Raw genomic sequence first — 21,296 nt, 5'->3', positions numbered from 1 at the left:
GAGCCTGCTGGGATGGGCACTTCTAGTGTAAATCTATGGCAGCACCCAAGGGGCTTGCTTGCATTTTCGAGCTCTCCCCGTAGATATTGCGGCGACGTAATGTTCCCATGAGTGACAGAACACTGCGCCAATCACGATCTGTATTTTCTGCTGGCTGCCCCACCAGCACAGAAAGCACTGAGCTCGACTGAAACACTGGCATTTTGGTTCTTCTTACTCAAGAAAGCTTTTTATTCGGCTTTATTAACTCAATCATTTATTTTTTTTTGCAAACTAATATGTGACGTGTATTGATACCAAAACGACATGCAAAACAGGGCATAATAATAATACTATATATATTTTATTTTTAGCTAAACAGGTGGGGCTCTGAATGACAGGTCGCCACTGCTGGAGATATATGCTTTGGCTTCTATATATAGGAAACAATTGTGTAATAATTATGCAATAATTATTTTGGATTTGTACATTTTGTTTGACATTTTTTTGGTCAATTTCACAGGGTTGTTCCAATGCTTTATCAATTCCATGGTTTACAGGCTACATGTAGGCCCCTTTTAGTCTATTTTAATATCAATGGACAACATCAAAATGTATTGGTCAGCATTAACCGATTGCATTTGATTGGTAAAATTGTAAGTAAAATACATTTGACTTATAGGCCTAAAAATAAAACAATACACGGATATAACATTCTAAGCACAGCAGCACAAGACACCTGTTGGCACATCATGTGAACCAAAACTCACTCAATATCCTCCTTTAAACTGGGGCCTATATAATTACCATGGTCCATTGAAAATATAACGGTCCTCATTTCATCTGGTTTCATTTCGTGTAAGTAAAGATACCAAGTATATTTGGCAAAGACGGGCTATTTTCTTTAAAACTGCATTGTTGGTTAATAAGGGCTTGAAAGTAACCATTTCACAGTAAGGTCTACCTACACCTGTTGTAATCGGCGCTTGTGACTAATAAAGTTTGATTTGAATGAGCGATAGCGCCTTCTGGTAGTGATTCTCCAGCGGGTTGCTATGGTAACCGGTGAACTATGGAGGAGGACAACGCTGCCGCGGCTCTCGACAATATTGTGACAGAATTTCACACATACGAAGATTTCCTCGACTCTCAAATTACGTCGTTGGACTTGTATTATCTGGAGGTAAAGTAAAAGTGTTTTGCAAATGTGTTTCGATAAGTTTCTGCCAGCGTTTATCACCACACGACGTTGGCGAGTCAAAACGTCCTTTCGCTAACGTTACGTAGCTATAGCAGCTAACCTAGCGATAGATATAACATAGCTTGACATATGCAGTTGGCATTACTGGTTGACATGGCTATTAATTGTGCCCCCTTGCGCAATGTGAACAAGTATCGTACCAAACTTTGTAGTGTACCTTGAAACTTGTTTGTTGTGGTAGTCAAAATGATCAGGCGGTAGGTGGCAGTATAGGCCTTGACTTCAGTGAGGCAGTCATTGGTAGGTTCATTGAGTAACAAAGTCAAAAGCTATGTTCGAATAACGTAAACTCACCCCATTCCGTACAAATGTGCGCAACCGCAACATTCAAACGAGGCTACAAAAAAATCTAATGGGACTGTAGCTCACTGTGTTGACATCAAAATCAGGGGTGTGAACTAGGTTTCTATCCAGGCGTTGATCGACATTGTAATGGATCTATAGTATTGGAGAAAAGTAAAAAAAAACGGACCCTCCGTTACATCGGGTCGTGTCATGTAACTTACAGCACGCATAAAGCAACTTTCTGTAGTACAATCTCTCTCCACCAGGTGTAGCACTTCTCTCATCCTTTAAACTATTAGTTCATTTTTAGTAACGTTATACTGTTGGGGCAGCAGGTAGCCTAGTGGTTAGAGCATTGGGCCAGCAACCGAAAGGTTGCAAGATTGAATGCCAGAGCTGACAAGGTAAAAATATGTCGTTCTGCCCCCCAGTTAACTCACTGTTCCTAGGCCGTCATTGTAAATAAGAAGTTGTTCATAACTGACTTACCTAGTTAAAAAAAAAAAAAAACGAATGGTGTCCTTTCAGTTGAGCGTATTATGCTTGTCTACCGGAAGTTGATGCCATTGCAACGCAACCTCTTGCTAGCTTGTTGGCATTAACACATTACTGGCCAGACATCTTACTACTTTGGGTGTGTTGGTAAATTCATTCTAGAGTGCCAGAGTGCGCTCTGGGCGATTGTATATTCAAAACGTTGTCAGGTTGTCTGTTTGTAAATAGGGAGCGTTCAGAGCGCACACTGGACGCTCTGGCCGAGGAGTGGGGTTGATCTGAGCTTTCTGACCTCAGGACTGCAGTCAAGCACCCAAGCTAGCTGGCTAAAGAGGGCTCTGAATTTGGAGTAGATAGCCAGACCGAATTTACGAACGCACCCTTAATATACTGGCAATTTCCATGTAAATTAGTAGCCAACTGACGTTTGGTCATGGAGCTAGCTAACATGCATACTTCTGTAATGATATGCTATGCGGTTCTTAAGGATACCGTATCAAACAAATTGTCAGCCAAAGTAACTTCTTTTAAAAGTCATTACATTAATTAACATTAGTCATAATTAGTGAAAGCAATTAGTATCTGCTCTCGTCGGACTCGGGCTGCTTATTTTCCTCCATTTTCTGATTTCTGAAGAATTGCATTAGGGGCCCGAAAAGCACGGAAATAGTGTCCACTGCTTGTATACTAAAAGCACGAGGGGTGTGGTATTTGGATACAGTCCTTAGTCGTGATTTATTGGCCATATACCAAAAACCTCAGAGGTGCCTTATTGCTATTATAAACTCGTTACCAACATAATTAGAGCAGTAAAAATATGTTTTGTCATACACGTGGTATACGTTCTGATAAACCACGGCTGTCAGCCAATCAGCATTCAGGGCTCGAACCACCCAGTTTATATTTGGTATTTTGCCAAATGTAGTACAACATCCGGGAACTTTTGGCATACTAACTTTACCCTTACTATGACCAATGCGCATACTACATACTCAGTTTATGTCATAAATAGTAGAGTTAGTACAGGAAGCCCAGTGGTCAACAGTGGGAGAAGATACTAGAGTTAGTACATTAAGCCCAGTGGCCGACAGTGGGAGAAGATACTAGAGTTAGGACAGGAAGCCCAGTGGCCGACAGTGGGAGAAGACGATAGAGTTAGTACAAGAAGCCCAGTGGTCGACAGTGGGAGAAGATAGTTGAGTTAGTACAGGAAGCCCAGTGGCCGACAGTGGGAGAAGATACAAGAGTTAGTACAGGAAGCCCAGTGGTCGACAGTGGGAGAAGATGCTAGAGTTAGAACAGGAAGCCCAGTGGGAGAAGATACTAGAGTTAGAACAGGAAGCCCAGTGGCCGACAGTGGGAGAAGATAGTTGAGTTAGTACAGGAAGCCCAGTGGCCGACAGTGGGAGAAGATACAAGAGTTAGTACAGGAAGCCCAGTGGTCGACAGTGGGAGAAGATGCTAGAGTTAGAACAGGAAGCCCAGTGGGAGAAGATGCTAGAGTTAGTACAGGAAGCCCAGTGGTCGACAGTGGGAGAAGATACTAGAGTTAGTACAGGAAGCACAGTGGCCGACAGTGGGAGAAGATACTAGAGTTAGTACAGGAAGCCCAGTGGCCGACAGTGGGAGAAGATACTAGAGTTAGTACAGGAAGCCCAGTGGCCGACAGTGGGAGAAGATACTCGAGTTAGTACAGGAAGCCCAGTGGGAGAAGATGGGTTTTGATCGGTAACATTTAATCTTAATACAGTTTTCTGTTCCCAAAACGAGAAACTGTAATCAACAGAGCGGACTACGTTTTGAATACTTTAACCTTCGCCAAAATTGTGTTGTTTAGATGGACTGCAAAGCCAAATTCAGTAATTGCACACGCACACTTCACAGAGGAGGCGTTTCCTAATGGAAATATGCAGATGTATGCTAGAATGTGCCGATAGGATCTCGCTAGCTCCTGCTTGGCTATGCCCACCATCTTGCTTGTTCTGCCCACTATGAATCATTTGTTCCCATTGGAAACGACAGGCTATCTTTGTTTAGTTATTCAAATCTTTGATAATACTATTCAGAAATAGTCCAAAAAACTGTTCAACTGTTCAACTCATTGTTTTCTACCAGACAATGCACATTTTTGTGCTTGCCCTGCACGGGCACACCTGAGTTACCTTATCACAAAGTCTTTGATTTGTTGAAATAGATGTGCTCATGCTTGGTTAGAACCAAAATGTGCACTGTCATTGTCTGGTGGCCCTCCAGGAGATCGTTGAGAAATCTCTAGCTTTATACAATCGTTATTCTACTGCACCTAGGCCTAGCCTTCTTGTCCAATCTTTAATCCATCTAGCGTTAGCTCCCTTAGCAAATGTCTAGGCTTTAACTCAGCCTTCTTGTCCAATCTTTAATCCATCTAGCGTTAGCTCCCTTAGCAAATGTCTAGGCTTTAACTCAGCCTTCTTGTCCAATCTTTAATCCATCTAGCGTTAGCTCCCTTAGCAAATGTCTAGGCTTTAACTCAGCCTTCTTGTCCAATCTTTAATCCATCTAGCGTTCGCTCCCTTAGCAAATGTCTAGGCTAACACTGTCTGTGGTGTATTTGAACCCAGTTGGTTGATTTCCATAAGCAAACCGAACATGGCCCCATGTGGTCCCTGACAGGAATAAATGGTACGTTTATCTTATTATCTCCTTGCCTACTTTGTTCATGTGGTATTAAAGAGATGAGGTTTATAAACAAGTCACCATCTAGGCCTCGTTTAGGTCATTAGACACAATATAACATTCACTTTAAAGTATGCCTTGTTTCAGCACCACCTCCCAGCTTCAATATAATATTCACTTTAATGTGTGCCTTGTTTCAGCACCACCTCCCAGCTTCAATATCATATTCACTTTAATGTGTGCCTTGTTTCAGCATCACCTCCCAGCTTCAATATAATATTCACTTTAATGTGTGCCTTGTTTCAGCATCACCTCCCAGCTTCAATATAATATTCACTTTAATGTGTGCCTTGTTTCAGCACCACCTCCCAGCTTCAATATAGTATTAACTTTAATGTGTGCCTTGTTTCAGCACCACCTCCCAGCTTCAATATAACATTCACTTTAATGTGTGCCTTGTTTCAGCACCACCTCCCAGCTTCAATATAATATTCACTTTAATGTGTGCCTTGTTTCAGCATCACCTCCCAGGGACAGTTGGGTCATTCCTAGGCAGAGAATGTTTAGCATCATGGAAACACCATCTATTTCCTGAAAATTTGCTCATTTCTATCAGTCTAATCAATCCAACAAAGAAAAAATTGAATCAAAGGGCTAAATTATACTGAAAAAAAATATACACGAAACATGCAACAATTTCAACGATTTTACTGAGTTACAGTTCATATACAGAAATCAGTCAATTTAAATCAATTCATTAGGCCCTAATCTATGGATTTCACTTGACTGGGAATACAGATATGCATCTGTTGGTCACAGATACCTTAAAAAAAAAAGTAGGGGCGTGGATAAGAAAACCAGTCAGTATCTGGTGTGATCACCATTTGCCTCATGCAGCGTGACACATCTCCTTCACATAGAGTTGATCAGGCTGTTGACTGGCCTGTGGAATGTTGTCCCACTCCTCCTTAAATGGCTGTGGATGTTTCTGGATATTGGTGGGAACTGGAACAGACTGTCGTACACGTTGATCCAGAGCATCCCAAACATGCTCAATGGGTGACATGTCTGGTGAATGTGCAGGCCATGGAAGAACTGGGACATTTTCAGCTTCCAGGAATTGTGTACATATCCTTGCGACATGGGGCCGTGTATTATCATGCTGAAACTTGAGGTGACGGCAGCAGATGAATGGCACAACAATGGGCCTCAGGATCTTGTCACGGTATCTCTGTGCATTCAAATTGGCATTGCTAGAATGCAGTTGTGTTCGTTGTCCATAGCTTATGCATGCCCATACCATAACCACTGCCACCATGTTCACAACATTGACATCAGCAAACCACTCGCCCACATGACGCCATACAAGTTGTTTGCTATCTGCCTGGTACATTTGAAACCAGTATTAATCCGTGAACATTTTTGACTGTCCCATTTTCATTTAAAAAAATCTTTATTTAATTTTCAGCCCTGTCAAAGGGGGTGGTATCTGCATTGAATATGATGTCATTAATTCAGCTTCTACGCCTATAAGGGCTATTTGTTTAACAGCTTCACCAGTAGATGGGACTTTTGACTATTGCTGAGAAGTTACATAACGTTCAGCTGAATAGCCATGTCATGCTGGAACACCTGTGTCCACAGAGGGTAGAACACAACATGTATCTCACCTGGTTATCAACTCTGGACAAGCAAACAGTATCAAACTCTATCACCTCCCTCACTTTCAGGTGTGGACACACTGCAGTCAACCCAGGTCTAGGCTAAACCTGCACAGTCATGACTTATGTAGGTATTGATTAAAGTGTGTTGTTGCCAATGGTTTTTCTATGGACACTTTACCAGACTTCTGATGTTTGATAGTATTTAGGCCTAGGTTGTTCAGAAATGTACACTTGACTATCTAACTAGGTTTTTTTCCCCCAGAGTCAGGTATTTAGAGAGATGGTATATTGAGTTTTTAGCATTACGATATTCAAAATGTAAAAACAAATAGGCCCGACTCTAAATACATGGCTGTGGTTTGCCCTATAACATCTATGCCAACAGGAAACCCCAACAACCAGTCAGAAGTTTATTTAGAAAACATTTTGGGTTTGAGTCCATTCAGCAATGTAATCCCAGTTGTTTAAAACAAGCAAATCAAGTTTGAATAGCGGAACTCAGAACAGTCAAATGGACTCAGTCAATGAGCGTTGACATGACAACAGATTAAGACAGTGAACGCCACATCACTGACCAAATAAAGCTATTTTGGAAACAATAGAACTAATTTGCTTGGAATGGTTTGCCACGTGAAGGGTGAAAGAAATATAAACTTTCCCTGACTGGATGTTGAGGCCTGAGGACTGGCTGGGTGAGGACTGGCTGGGTGAGGACTGGCTGGGCTTGGCTTAGCTTAGTTCGGGTAGTAGAATGACATGTGGCACAAACTTTGATCCAACCAGCCACAGGCCTGGGTTGGGTTGAACTTGAAAGGATAGCTCTGTTTAGATGACTGGTCATGGTGATGTGTATATATCAAGCTATGTCCTTACCACATATTTGACCACAAGCATGCTGCCTCCCTTAACCTAACCCTACGACCTCTGCTATGCACACACACACACACACAATATTTTTTAAATCTACAATTCATCTTTAGCAGACTGTCCATTATGTTTTGCATTGTCTGCTCCAGCCTCCAATCAAAAAGAAGCTCAACGTGTGTGTGTCTGTTTATATATGTGTATAGTGGTGGGGGTTATTAGTGCCCCCCCTCCCTGTCTGTCTGAGCAGATGTCCAGTCATTGCTCCTGTAAGATGAGGAGTCAGGGTGCTTACCTTTATGTGTGTGTGTGTGTGGTGGGGGGGTTCGTCAGTGGATCCACCTTCCCCTCCCTGTCTGTCTGACCAGATCTCTTTTCATTGCTCCACCAGGATGAGGAGTTGGCTCGCCAGCTGGTGGAGCTGGGCTACAGGGGCAGCGGAGAGGTCCTGAAGAGGGAGGAATTTGAGACCAGGAAAGCAGCTGCAGAAGCCTCCAGGCTCTCCAAGAGGAGCCAGCAGAAGTAAGTCAGTTAGACAGTGAAGCTATCTGTCAATTAGGGGCCACAGTGCTCTCCAAGGGGAAAGCAACAGTGCTCTCCAAGGGGAAAGCCACAGTGCTCTCCAAGGGGAAAGCCACAGTGCTCTCCAAGGGGAAAGCCACAGTGCTCTCCAAGGGGAAAGCCACAGTGCTCTCCAAGGGGAAAGCCACAGTGCTCTCCAAGAGGAAGGCACTGTCAACTAGTGGCCACAGTGCTCTCCAAGGGGAAAGCAACAGTGCTCTCCAAGGGGAAGGCACTGTCAACTAGTGGCCACAGTGCTCTCCAAGGGGAAAGCAACAGTGCTCTCCAAGGGGAAGGCACTGTCAACTAGTGGCCACAGTGCTCTCCAAGGGGAAAGCCACAGTGCTCTCCAAGGGGAAAGCCACAGTGCTCTCCAAGGGGAAAGCCACAGTGCTCTCCAAGGGGAAAGCCACAGTGCTCTCCAAGGGGAAGGCCACAGTGCTCTCCAAGGGGAAGGCCACAGTGCTCTCCAAGAGGAAGGCACTGTCAACTAATGGCCACAGTGCTCTCCAAGAGGAAGGCACTGTCTGACTGTCAATTAGGGGCCACAGTGGTCTCTAAGGGGAAGGCACTGTCTGTCAATTAGGGGCCACAGTGGTCTCTAAGGGGAAGGCACTGTCTGTCAATTAGGGGCCACAGTGGTCTCTAAGGGGAAGGCACTGTCTGTCAACTAGTGGCCACAGTGCTCTCCAAGAGGAAGGCACTGTCTGATTGTCAACTAGTGGCCACGGGGGAAGGCCACAGTGCTCCCCAAGGGGAAGGCACAGTCTGTTTGGGCTTTTGTCTTTGTGAGTGTGTTGTGCTGGATCTGACTTCATTGTAGAAAGGAAAATGTTGTGATGATTTCAGCTTGATACGACATCTACAGCGATCACGATCTCGATGAATGTCGTCTGGGATATTACTCCAATCAAATGTGAATAAAAACTACAGGTTACAAATTCAAAAATGAGAATTTCAACACCACAATACATTTGTACATTTAATCAAAACAAATGCAATTGTCATTTAACATTCTCAACGTTAGTCTCCTAAACTGCCCTAGCGACACCAGGGAATCAAGGCACACGGAGTTCTAGCAGGTTATTAAATTAGGATTGACCTAATTTGGTGGAGACCCGAGGAACCTCGAGTTAACCAACCCTATGAACGCAGTAGGTATCTTATGTTTTTATACTTTCAACAAAGAAGTTAGGTAAGACAGAAGCTTGTGTAGTAGAGTTTTGTAAACACAAAGGGAATAGTGAATTGATCTACGGGACTTTAATGAGGACCAGCCAACCTTTTGATACAGGATTAAAACTGTTACCTGGATTAAAACTGTTATACTGCGCATTAAAACTGTTACCTGTTGTGAAGTGAAAGGCATTCTGGTAAAAATGGTTTCACCATTGTCAAGAACTGGCAGGAAAGTTGACTGCACTATCTGCTTCTTGCTGTTTAGGAAGATACAAGATCTATCTCTGAAAAAGAAGCCCACTATAAATAGGAGCTTTTTAACTAGCTCATCAGTATGTTTTTTAAACCTTTAATCTTTGTCAATCCAAATGCCCCAATATTTATAGGTGGGAACCCAATCAATTCGAGAACCATACAATTAATACATATGTAGGACATCTGAAACATTCTTGTGAGAACTAGAGAACAACATATATTTAGTCTTGCCCACATTAAGTACAAGTTTTAAACCAACCAGGGCTTTCTGTAAGGTAACAAAATCAGAATTCAGCTCTAACAACATCTGGTCTACAGTTGGGGCAATGGCATAAATAACAGTATTGTCTGCACATAGATGAAAATGACAAGTTTTAACAGATAGACCAATATTATTCATATGAATATTAAAGAGAAATGGTCCCAGTGCTGACCCCTGTGGTACACCTTTCATAATATCCAGGAAACTAGACTCAACACCATCGAACCGGTCCCAGTGCTGACCCCTGTGGTACACCTTTCGTAATATCCGGGAAACTAGACTTAACACCATCAAGAAATCACACAGTGTATCCTGTTAGATAATTCTCAAACCACTTATAAGAAGCCTGATCAAGGCCTATTTAGGTCAACTTTTGAATTAGAACTTAATGTTCTGCAGTGTCAAAGGCCTTGGAAAGGTCTTTGCAGCACAATGATTTTTATGATAACACATTAAAAACAAGCGTAGGAACTGAAACGGTGCTATATCCTGGTCTAAAACCAGACTGGTACACATTAAGAATATGATGAGAAGTTAAAGTTCTCTGCTGAGAGTTAGTCAGGGATTCTAAAACTTTGGAATGGCAAGAATATTTGAAAATGTAGACGGTAGTTATCTAAGTCAAAATGATATTTATCTTTAATGTCTATTGCAGTGTGCAGGTTGTTCATCTGGGTTGGTGATAGGAGACACAACCTGGTCCCAGATCTGTTATTGCTGACTTTTTACAAACTCCAGATGTAGGACTAGACAAGAGGAGACTCCCCTAGAGATGAACTGAAACCATCTAAAGCTCTCTGCTAGAGGAGACTCCCCTAGAGATGAACTGAAACCATCTAAAGCTCTCTGCTCGAGGAGACTCCCCTAGAGATGAACTGAAACCATCTAAAGCTCTCTGCTAGAGGAGACTCCCCTAGAGATGAACTGAAACCATCTAAAGCTCTCTGCTAGAGGAGCCTCCCCTAGAGATGAACTGAAACCATCTAAAGCTCTCTGCTAGAGGAGACTCCCCTGGAGATGAACTGAAACCATCTAAAGCTCTCTGCTAGAGGAGACTCCCCTAGAGATGAACTGAAACCATCTAAAGCTCTCTGCTAGAGGAGACTCCCCTAGAGATGAACTGAAACCATATAAAGCCCTCTGCTAGAGGAGACTCCCCTAGAGATGAACTGAAACCATCTAAAGCTCTGCTAGAGGAGACTCCCCTAGAGATGAACTGAAACCATCTAAAGCTCTCTGCTAGAGGAGACTCCCCTGGAGATGAACTGAAACCATCTAAAGCCCTCTGCTAGAGGAGACTCCCCTAGAGATGAACTGAAACCATCTAAAGCTCTGCTAGAGGAGCCTCCCCTAGAGATGAACTGAAACCATCTAAAGCTCTCTGCCAGAGGAGACTCCCCTAGAGATGAACTGAAACCATCTAAAGCTCTCTGCCAGAGGAGACTCCCCTAGAGATGAACTGAAACCATCTAAAGCTCTCTGCTAGAGGAGACTCCCCTAGAGATGAACTGAAACCATCTAAAGCTCTCTGCTAGAGGAGACTCCCCTGGAGATGAACTGAAACCATCTAAAGCTCTCTGCCAGAGGAGACTCCCCTAGAGATGAACTGAAACCATCTAAAGCTCTCTGCTAGAGGAGACTCCCCTGGAGATGAACTGAAACCATCTAAAGCTCTCTGCTAGAGGAGACTCCCCTAGAGATGAACTGAAACCATCTAAAGCTCTCTGCTAGAGGAGACTCCCCTAGAGATGAACTGAAACCATATAAAGCCCTCTGCTAGAGGAGACTCCCCTAGAGATGAACTGAAACCATCTAAAGCTCTGCTAGAGGAGACTCCCCTAGAGATGAACTGAAACCATCTAAAGCTCTCTGCTAGAGGAGACTCCCCTGGAGATGAACTGAAACCATCTAAAGCTCTCTGCTAGAGGAGACTCCCCTAGAGATGAACTGAAACCATCTAAAGCCCTCTGCTAGAGGAGACTCCCCTAGAGATGAACTGAAACCATCTAAAGCTCTGCTAGAGGAGCCTCCCCTAGAGATGAACTGAAACCATCTAAAGCTCTCTGCTAGAGGAGACTCCCCTAGAGATGAACTGAAACCATCTAAAGCTCTCTGCCAGAGGAGACTCCCCTAGAGATGAACTGAAACCATCTAAAGCTCTCTGCCAGAGGAGACTCCCCTAGAGATGAACTGAAACCATCTAAAGCTCTCTGCTAGAGGAGACTCCCCTAGAGATGAACTGAAACCATCTAAAGCTCTCTGCTAGAGGAGACTCCCCTAGAGATGAACTGAAACCATCTAAAGCTCTGCTAGAGGAGACTCCCCTAGAGATGAACTGAAACCATCTAAAGCCCTTTGCTAGAAGAGACTCCCCTAGAGATGAACTGAAACCATCTAAAGCCCTCTGCTAGAGGAGACTCCCCTAGAGATGAACTGAAACCATCTAAAGCCCTCTGCTAGAGGAGACTCCCCTAGAGATGAACTGAAACCATCTAAAGCCCTCTGCTAGAGGAGACTCCCCTAGAGATGAACTGAAACCATCTAAAGCTCTGCTAGAGGAGCCTCCCCTAGAGATGAACTGAAACCATCTAAAGCTCTCTGCTAGAGGAGAATCCCCTAGAGATGAACTGAAACCATCTAAAGCTCTCTGCCAGAGGAGACTCCCCTAGAGATGAACTGAAACCATCTAAAGCTCTCTGCCAGAGGAGACTCCCCTAGAGATGAACTGAAACCATCTAAAGCTCTCTGCTAGAGGAGACTCCCCTAGAGATGAACTGAAACCATCTAAAGCTCTCTGCTAGAGGAGACTCCCCTAGAGATGAACTGAAACCATCTAAAGCTCTCTGCTAGAGGAGGCTCCCCTAGAGATGAACTGAAACCATCTAAAGCTCTCTGCTAGAGGAGACTCCCCTAGAGATGAACTGAAACCATCTAAAGCTCTGCTAGAGGAGACTCCCCTAGAGATGAACTGAAACCATCTAAAGCCCTTTGCTAGAAGAGACTCCCCTAGAGATGAACTGAAACCATCTAAAGCCCTCTGCTAGAGGAGACTCCCCTAGAGATGAACTGAAACCATCTAAAGCCCTCTGCTAGAGGTGACTCCCCTAGAGATGAACTGAAACCATCTAAAGCTCTCTGCTAGAGGAGACTCCCCTGGAGATGAACTGAAACCATTTAAAGCTCTCTGCTAGAGGAGACTCCCCTAGAGATGAACTGAAACCATCAAAAGCCCTCTGCTAGAGGAGACTCCCCTAGAGATGAACTGAAACCATCTAAAGCTCTTTGCCAGAGGAGACTCCCCTAGAGATGAACTGAAACCATCTAAAGCTCTCTGTTAGAGGAGACTCCCCTAGAGATGAACTGAAACCATCTAAAGCTCTCTGCTAGAGGAGACTCCCCTAGAGATGAACTGAAACCATCTAAAGCTCTCTGCCAGAAGAGACTCCCCTAGAGATGAACTGAAACCATCTAAAGCTCTCTGCTAGAGGAGACTCCCCTAGAGATGAACTGAAACCATCTAAAGCTCTGCCAGAGCAGGTGAACTTACTGAAACATGTTCATACTTGATTTAGCCGTTTGATGATGTAGCTTTAATGCAGCCAATTCCCTCTGTGCCCTGGTGTGACCTGGCTTTGCCCCTCTATCTAGGCTAAAAGTTCACCATTAATGACGTTCGTCACCAAGGAAAATATTGTGCTGTAATTCCTAGGCTACCCCTGATAACATTGTCACTAATCCTAGATCAAGGGTCTCCAACCTTTTCTAGAATGAGAGCTATTTGTAAAAAATGTGCGTGTCGTGAGCCACTCATTTTTCCCCTAGCTTTTCAAGTGGGCACATTCTTCTTTTCTCCTCTCCCCTGCAACTCCTCTTCTTAGTGTACTAGAGGAAGTAGTTCACTATGTTGTCAACTCTTCCCCTGGTCCTTAGTGTACTAGAGAAAGTAGAGTACTGTGTTGTCAACTATTCCCTGGTCCATAGTGTACTAGAGGAAGTAGTGCACTATGTTGTCAACTCTTCCCCTGGTCCTTAGTGTACCTGAGAAAGTAGTGCACTTTGTTGTCAACTCTTCCCTGGTCCTTAGAGAGAAGGTAGAGTACTGTGTTGTCAACTCTTCCCTGGTCCTTAGTGTACTAGAGGAAGTAGGACACTATGTTGTCAACTCTTCCCTGGTCCTTAGTGTACTAGAGAAAGTAGTGCACTTTGTTGTCAACTCTTCCCTGGTCCTTAGAGAGAAAGTAGAGTACGGTGTTGTCAACTCTTCCCTGGTCCATAGAGAGAAAGTAGTGCACTATGTTGTCAACTCTTCCCCTGGTCCTTAGTGTACTAGAGAAAGTAGTGCACTTTGTTGTCAACTCTTCCCTGGTCCTTAGAGAGAAAGTAGAGTACTGTGTTGTCAACTCTTCCCTGGTCCTCAGTGTACTAGAGGAAGTAGGACACTATGTTGTCAACTCTTCTCTGGTCCTTAGTGTACTAGAGGAAGTAGTGCACTATGTTGTCAACTCATCCCCTGGTCCTTAGTGTACTAGAGGAAGTAGTGCACTATGTTGTCAACTCTTCCCCTGGTCCTTAGTGCACAACTTTCTCTCTATGTTGTCAACTATTCCCTGGTCCTTAGTGTACTAGAGGAAGTAGTGTACTATGTTGTCAACTCTTCCCCTGGTCCTTAGTGCACAACTTTCTCTCTATGTTGTCAACTATTCCCTGGTCCTTAGTGTACTAGAGGAAGTAGTGTACTATGTTGTCAACTCTTCCCCTGGTCCTTAGTGTACTAGAGGAAGTACTGTACTATGTTGTCAACTCTTCCCCTGGTCCTTAGTGTACTAGAGGAAGTAGTGTACTATGTTGTCAACTCTTCCCTTGGTCCTTAGTGCACAACTTTCTCTCTATGTTGTCAACTATTCCCTGGTCCTTAGTGTACTAGAGGAAGTTGTGTACTATGTTGTCAACTCTTCCCCTGGTCCTTAGTGCACAACTTTCTCTCTATGTTGTCAACTCTTCCCCTGGTCCTTAGTGCACAACCTTCTCTCTATGTTGTCAACTATTCCCTGGTCCTTAGTGTACTAGAGGAAGTTGTGTACTATGTTGTCAACTCTTCCCCTGGTCCTTAGTGCACAACTTTCTCTCTATGTTGTCAACTCTTCCCCTGGTCCTTAGTGCACAACCTTCTCTCTATGTTGTCAACTATTCCCTGGTCCTTAGTGTACTAGAGGAAGTTGTGTACTATGTTGTCAACTCTTCCCCTGGTCCTTAGTGCACAACTTTCTCTCTATGTTGTCAACTCTTCCCCTGGTCCTTAGTGCACAACCTTCTCTCTATGTTGTCAACTATTCCCTGGTCCTTAGTGTACTAGAGGAAGTAGGACACTGTTGTCAACTCTTCCCTGGTCCTTAGTGTACTAGAGAAAGTAGTGCACTTTGTTGTCAACTCTTCCCTGGTCCTTAGAGAGAAAGTAGAGTACTGTGTTGTCAACTCTTCCCTGGTCCTCAGTGTACTAGAGGAAGTAGGACACTATGTTGTCAACTCTTCTCTGGTCCTTAGTGTACTAGAGGAAGTAGTGCACTATGTTGTCAACTCATCCCCTGGTCCTTAGTGTACTAGAGGAAGTAGTGCACTATGTTGTCAACTCTTCCCCTGGTTCTTAGTGCACAACTTTCTTTCTGTGTTGTCAACTATTCCCTGGTCCTTAGTGTACTAGAGGAAGTAGTGTACTATGTTGTCAACTCTTCCCCTGGTCCTTAGTGCACAACTTTCTCTCTATGTTGTCAACTATTCCCTGGTCCTTAGTGTACTAGAGGAAGTAGTGTACTATGTTGTCAACTCTTCCCCTGGTCCTTAGTGTACTAGAGGAAGTAGTGTACTATGTTGTCAACTCTTCCCCTGGTCCTTAGTGTACTAGAGGAAGTAGTGTACTATGTTGTCACCTCTTCCCCTGGTCCTTAGTGTACTAGAGGAAGTAGTGTACTATGTTGTCAACTCTTCCCCTGGTCCTTAGTGTACTAGAGAAAGTAGAGTACTGTGTTGTCAACTATTCCCTGGTCCATAGTGTACTAGAGGAAGTAGTGCACTATGTTGTCAACTCTTCCCCTGGTCCTTAGTGTACTAGAGAAAGTAGTGCACTTTGTTGTCAACTCTTCCCTGGTCCTTAGAGAGAAAGTAGAGTACTGTGTTGTCAACTCTTCCCTGGTCCTTAGTGTACTAGAGGAAGTAGGACACTATGTTGTCAACTCTTCCCCTGGTCCTTAGTGTACTAGAGAAAGTAGTGCACTTTGTTGTCAACTCTTCCCTGGTCCTTAGAGAGAAAGTAGAGTACTGTGTTGTCAACTCTTCCCTGGTCCTTAGTGTACTAGAGGAAGTAGGACACTATGTTGTCAACTCTTCCCTGGTCCTTAGTGTACTAGAGAAAGTAGTGCACTTTGTTGTCAACTCTTCCCTGGTCCTTAGAGAGAAAGTAGAGTACTGTGTTGTCAACTCTTCCCTAGTCCTCAGTGTACTAGAGAAAGTAGTGCACTTTGTTGTCAACACTTCCCTGGTCCTTAGAGAGAAAGTAGAGTACTGTGTTGTCAACTCTTCCCTGGTCCTTAGTGTACTAGAGGAAGTAGGACACTATGTTGTCAACTCTTCCCTGGTCCTTAGTGTACTAGAGGATGTAGTGCACTATGTTGTCAACTCATCCCCTGGTCCTTAGTGTACTAGAGGAAGTAGTGCACTATGTTGTCAACTCTTCCCCTGGTCCTTAGTGCACAACTTTCTCTCTATGTTGTCAACTATTCCCTGGTCCTTAGTGTACTAGAGGAAGTAGTGTACTATGTTGTCAACTCTTCCCTTGGTCCTTAGTGCACAACTTTCTCTCTATGTTGTCAACTATTCCCTGGTCCTTAGTGTACTAGAGGAAGTAGTGTACTATGTTGTCAACTCTTCCCCTGGTCCTTAGTGTACTAAAGGAAGTAGTGTACTATGTTGTCAACTCTTCCCCTGGTCCTTAGTGCACAACTTTCTCTCTATGTTGTCAACTCTTCCCCTGGTCCTTAGTGTACTAGAGGAAGTTGTGTACTATGTTGTCAACTCTTCCCCTGGTCCTTAGTGTACTAGAGGAAGTAGGACACTATGTTGTCAACTCTTCCCTGGTCCTTAGTGTACTAGAGAAAGTAGTGCACTTTGTTGTCAACTCTTCCCTGGTCCTTAGAGAGAAAGTAGAGTACTGTGTTGTCAACTCTTCCCCTGGTCCTTAGTGTACTAGAGAAAGTAGTGCACTTTGTTGTCAACTCTTCCCTGGTCCTTAGAGAGAAAGTAGAGTACTGTGTTGTCAACTCTTCCCTGGTCCTCAGTGTACTAGAGGAAGTAGGACACTATGTTGTCAACTTTTCTCTGGTCCTTAGTGTACTAGAGGAAGTAGTGCACTATGTTGTCAACTCATCCCCTGGTCCTTAGTGTACTAGAGGAAGTAGTGCACTATGTTGTCAACTCTTCCCCTGGTCCTTAGTGCACAACTTTCTCTCTATGTTGTCAACTATTCCCTGGTCCTTAGTGTACTAGAGGAAGTAGTGTACTATGTTGTCAACTCTTCCCCTGGTCCTTAGTGTACTAGAGGAAGTACTGTACTATGTTGTCAACTATTCCCTGGTCCTTAGTGTACTAGAGGAAGTAGTGTACTATGTTGTCAACTCTTCCCCTGGTCCTTAGTGCACAACTTTCTCTCTATGTTGTCAACTATTCCCTGGTCCTTAGTGTACTAGAGGAAGTAGTGTACTATGTTGTCAACTCTTCCCCTGGTCTTTAGTGTACTAGAGGAAGTAGTGTACTATGTTGTCAACTCTTCCCCTGGTCCTTAGTGCACAACTTTCTCTCTATGTTGTCAACTATTCCCTGGTCCTTAGTGTACTAGAGGAAGTAGTGTACTATGTTGTCAACTCTTCCCCTGGTCCTTAGTGTACTAGAGGAAGTAGTGTACTATGTTGTCAACTCTTCCCCTGGTCCTTAGTGCACAACTTTCTCTCTGTGTTGTCAACTATTCCCTGGTCCTTAGTGTACTAGAGGAAGTTGTGTACTATGTTGTCAACTCTTCCCCTGGTCCTTAGTGCACAACTTTCTCTCTATGTTGTCAACTCTTCCCCTGGTCCTTAGTGTACTAGAGGAAGTTGTGTACTATGTTGTCAACTCTTCCCCTGGTCCTTAGTGCACAACTTTCTCTCTATGTTGTCAACTCTTCCCCTGGTCCTTAGTGTACTAGAGGAAGTTGTGTACTATGTTGTCAACTCTTCCCCTGGTCCTTAGTGTACTAGAGGAAGTAGGGCACTATGTTGTCACCTCTTCCCTGGTCCTTAGTGTACTAGAGGAAGTAGGACACTATGTTGTCAACTCTTCCCCTGGTCCTTAGAGAGGAAGTAGGACACTATGTTGTCAACTCTTCCCTGGTCCTTAGTGTACTAGAGGAAGTAGGACACTATGTTGTCAACTCTTCCCTGGTCCTTAGTGTACTAGAGGAAGTAGGACACTATGTTGTCAACTCTTCCCTGGTCCTTAGAGAGGAAGTAGTACACTGTGTTGTCAACTCTTCCCTGGTCCTTAGTGTACTAGAGGAAGTAGGGCACTATGTTGTCAACTTTTCCCCTGGTCCTTAGTGTACTAGAGGAAGTAGGACACTATGTTGTCAACTCTTCCCTGGTCCTTAGTGTACTAGAGGAAGTAGTGCACTATGTTGTCAACTCTTCCCTGGTCCTTAGTGTACTAGAGGAAGTTGGGCACTATGTTGTCAACCCTTCCCTGGTCCTTAGTGTACTAGAGGAAGTAGGACACTATGTTGTCAACTCGTCCCTGGTCCTTAGTGTACTAGAGGAAGTAGGACACTATGTTGTCAACTCTTCCCTGGTCCTTAGTGCACTACTTCCTCTAGTACACTATGTTGTCAACTCTTCCCTGGTCCTTAGAGAGAAAGTAGTACACTGTGTTGTCAACTCTTCCCTGGTCCTTAGAGAGAAAATAGTGCACTATGTTGTCAACTCTTCCCCTGGTCCTTAGTGCGCTACTTTCTCTCTATGTTGTCAACTCTTCCCTGGTCCTTATAGAGAAAGTAGTACACTGTGTTGTCAACTCTTCCCTGGTCCTCAGAGAGAAAATAGTGCACTATGTTGTCAACTCTTCCCTGGTCCTTAGTGCACTACTTTCTCTCTGTTGTCAACTCTTCCCTGGTCCTAGAGGAAGTAGTGTACTATGTTTTCTGTCAATATACCTGGTAAAATAATGGTTCATAAACAACTGTAAGGGGGGCCTATAAAATCAGTGATCCCCCCCCCCCCCCCCCCCAAAAAAAAAATATATTTTCCTGGTTTAAGATTTTGTTTTTGTTTTTCACTGGCAAAATTATATTTGTTCATGGAGATATAACGAAGTTGGATGTTGACAAACGTAGATCCACAGCATCCCAAACATGCTCAATGGGTGACATGTCAAATAAAATAAATGTTATTGGTCACGTATTTAGCAGATGTTATTGCGGGTGTAGCGAAATGCTTGTGTTCCTCACTCTAACATTGCAGTAGAATCTTACAATTCACAACAATACACACAAATCTCAAAGTAAAAGAATTTAAGTAAGAAATATATAAGTGGAATTGACTAGAATACAGTACGCAAACATCGTTCAAGTGACTGGTGTTCCATTATTTAAGTGACCAATGATTCCATGTCTATGTACCTAAGGCAGCAGCCTCTAAGGTGCAGGGTTGAGTAATCGGGTGGTACCCGGCGAGTGACAGTGACTAAGTTGAGGGCAGGGTACTTGGTGGAGTCCGGCTAGTGATGGCTGTCTGATGGCCTTGAGACAGAAGCTGTTTTTCAATCTCTTGTTCTCAGCTTTGATGTAACCGTACTGACCTCTTAGGGGCCAAGACAAATTTCCTTAGCTTCCTGAGGTTGAAAAGGTGCCTTCTTCAGCACACTGTCTGTGTGGACGGACCATTTCAGTTTGTCAGTGATGTGTACTCCGAGGAACTTAAAGCTTTTCACCTTCACTGCAGTCCCGTCGACGTGGATAGTGGGCGTGCTCCTGAAGTCCACGATCAGCTCCTTCTTTTTGTTGACGTTGAGGGAGAGGTTATTTTCTTGGCACCACTCTACCAGGACCTTCACCTCCTCCCTGTAGGCCGTCTCGTTGTTGTTGGTAATCAGAACTACCACTCTTGTGTCATCTGCAAACTTGATGATTGAGGTGGAGGCTTGCATGGCCACGCAGTCATGGGTGAACAGGGAGTACAGGAGGGGGCTGATCATGTACCCTTGTGGGGCCCCTGTGTTGAGGATCAGTGAAGTGGAGATGTTGTTTCCTACCTTCACCACATGGGGGCGGCCCGTCAGGAAGTCCAGGACCCAGTTACACAGGGCGGGGTTGAGACCCAGGGCCTCAAGCTTAATGATGAGCTTGGAGGGTACTATGGTGTTGAATGCTGAGCTGTAGTCAATGAACAGCATTCTTACATAGGTATTCCTCTTGTGTGATGGCAATTGCGACATTTGTGGGGCGGTATGCAAATTGAAGTGGGTCTTGGGTGTCAAGTAAGGTAGAGGTGATATTATCCTTAACTATATTCTTAAAGCACTTCATGATGTGCACAACTGAGCAAGAGGACAAGTACATTAGAGTGTCTAGTTTGAGAAACAGACGCCTCACAAGTCCACAACTGGCAGCTTCATTAAATAGTACCCCACAAAACACCAGTCTCAACATCAACAGTGAAGAGGTGACTCCGGGATGCTGGCCTTCTAGGCAGAGTTCTTTGGTCAAGTGTCTGTGTTCTTTTGCCCATCTTAATCTTTTCTTTTCATTGGCCAGTCTCTGATATGGCTTTTTCTTTGCAACTCTGCATAGAAGTCCAAGCATCCCGGAGTGATGTACCTCACCCACACAAGGCCCAGTTAGAACCGTGATTCATCCTTGAAGAGCACACTTCTCCAGCGTGCCGGTGAGCATCGTGGTGAGCAAATGTCTGCTGAAGTCGGTTACGACGTCGAACTGCAGTCAAGTCAAGACCCTGGTGAGGACGATGACCACACAGATGAGGTTCTCTGAAACAGTTTGTGCAGAACTTCTTTGGTTGTGCAAACTCAGTTTTATCAGCTGTCCAGGTGGCTGGTCTCAGGCGATCCCGCAGGTTCAATTCTCTGGCAATAGTTCTGGTAGACATTCCTGCAGTCAGCATGCCAGTTGTACACTCTCTCAAAACTTGATACATCTGTGGCATTGTGTTGTGTGACAATACTGCACATTTTAGAGTGTCCTTTTATTGTCCCCAAGCAGAAGGTGCACCTGTGTAATGATTATGCTGTTTTAATCAGCTTCTTGAAATGCCACACCTGTCAGGTGGATGGATTATCTTTGGAAAGGATAAATGCTCACTACCAGGGATGTAAACAAATCTGTGCACAAAATTTGAGAGAAATAAGCTTTTTGTGCGTCTGGAACATTGGACCAACACTTTTGCGTTTTATATTTTTGTTCAGTGAACTTTTGGAATTGTTTGGTGAGCTATTCATAGGACCCCTGTCCTAGATAAACCCTGAACCCAGGCTACTGGTAGTAGGAAGGACCCCTGTCCTAGATAAACCCCCAACCCAGGCTACTGGTAGTAGGAAGGACACCTGTCCTAGATAAACCCTGAACCCAGGCTACTGGTAGTAGGAAGGACCCCTGTCCTAGATAAACCCTGAACCCAGGCTACTGGTAGTAGGAAGGACACCTGTCCTAGATATACCCCGAACCCAGGCTACTGGTAGTAGTAAGGACCCCTGTCCTAGATAAACCCCCAACCCAGGCTACTGGTAGTAGGAAGGACACCTGTCC

At 44.2% G+C, this 21,296-nt stretch overlaps 1 protein-coding gene across 1 annotated transcript in view; it reads left to right on the top strand.

Moving 5' to 3' along the window:
- Positions 1-989: 989 nt before the first annotated feature.
- Positions 990-21,296, top strand: part of cfap299 (cilia and flagella associated protein 299) — a 299,483-nt gene continuing 279,176 nt past the window's right edge. Inside the window, exons 1-2 of the mRNA XM_064972046.1 lie at positions 990-1,162; positions 7,595-7,725. Coding sequence (XP_064828118.1) covers positions 1,052-1,162; positions 7,595-7,725 — 242 coding nt within the window. The 5' untranslated portion in view covers positions 990-1,051. The remainder of the gene's footprint in view (positions 1,163-7,594; positions 7,726-21,296) is intronic.

The sequence above is a fragment of the Oncorhynchus masou genome, chromosome 1 (genome assembly GCF_036934945.1).
Source record: "Oncorhynchus masou masou isolate Uvic2021 chromosome 1, UVic_Omas_1.1, whole genome shotgun sequence".
Lineage (NCBI taxonomy): Eukaryota > Metazoa > Chordata > Actinopteri > Salmoniformes > Salmonidae > Oncorhynchus > Oncorhynchus masou.
The sequence above is the reverse complement of the archived record's forward strand: the minus strand, read 5'-3'. Positions and strand labels throughout refer to the sequence as shown.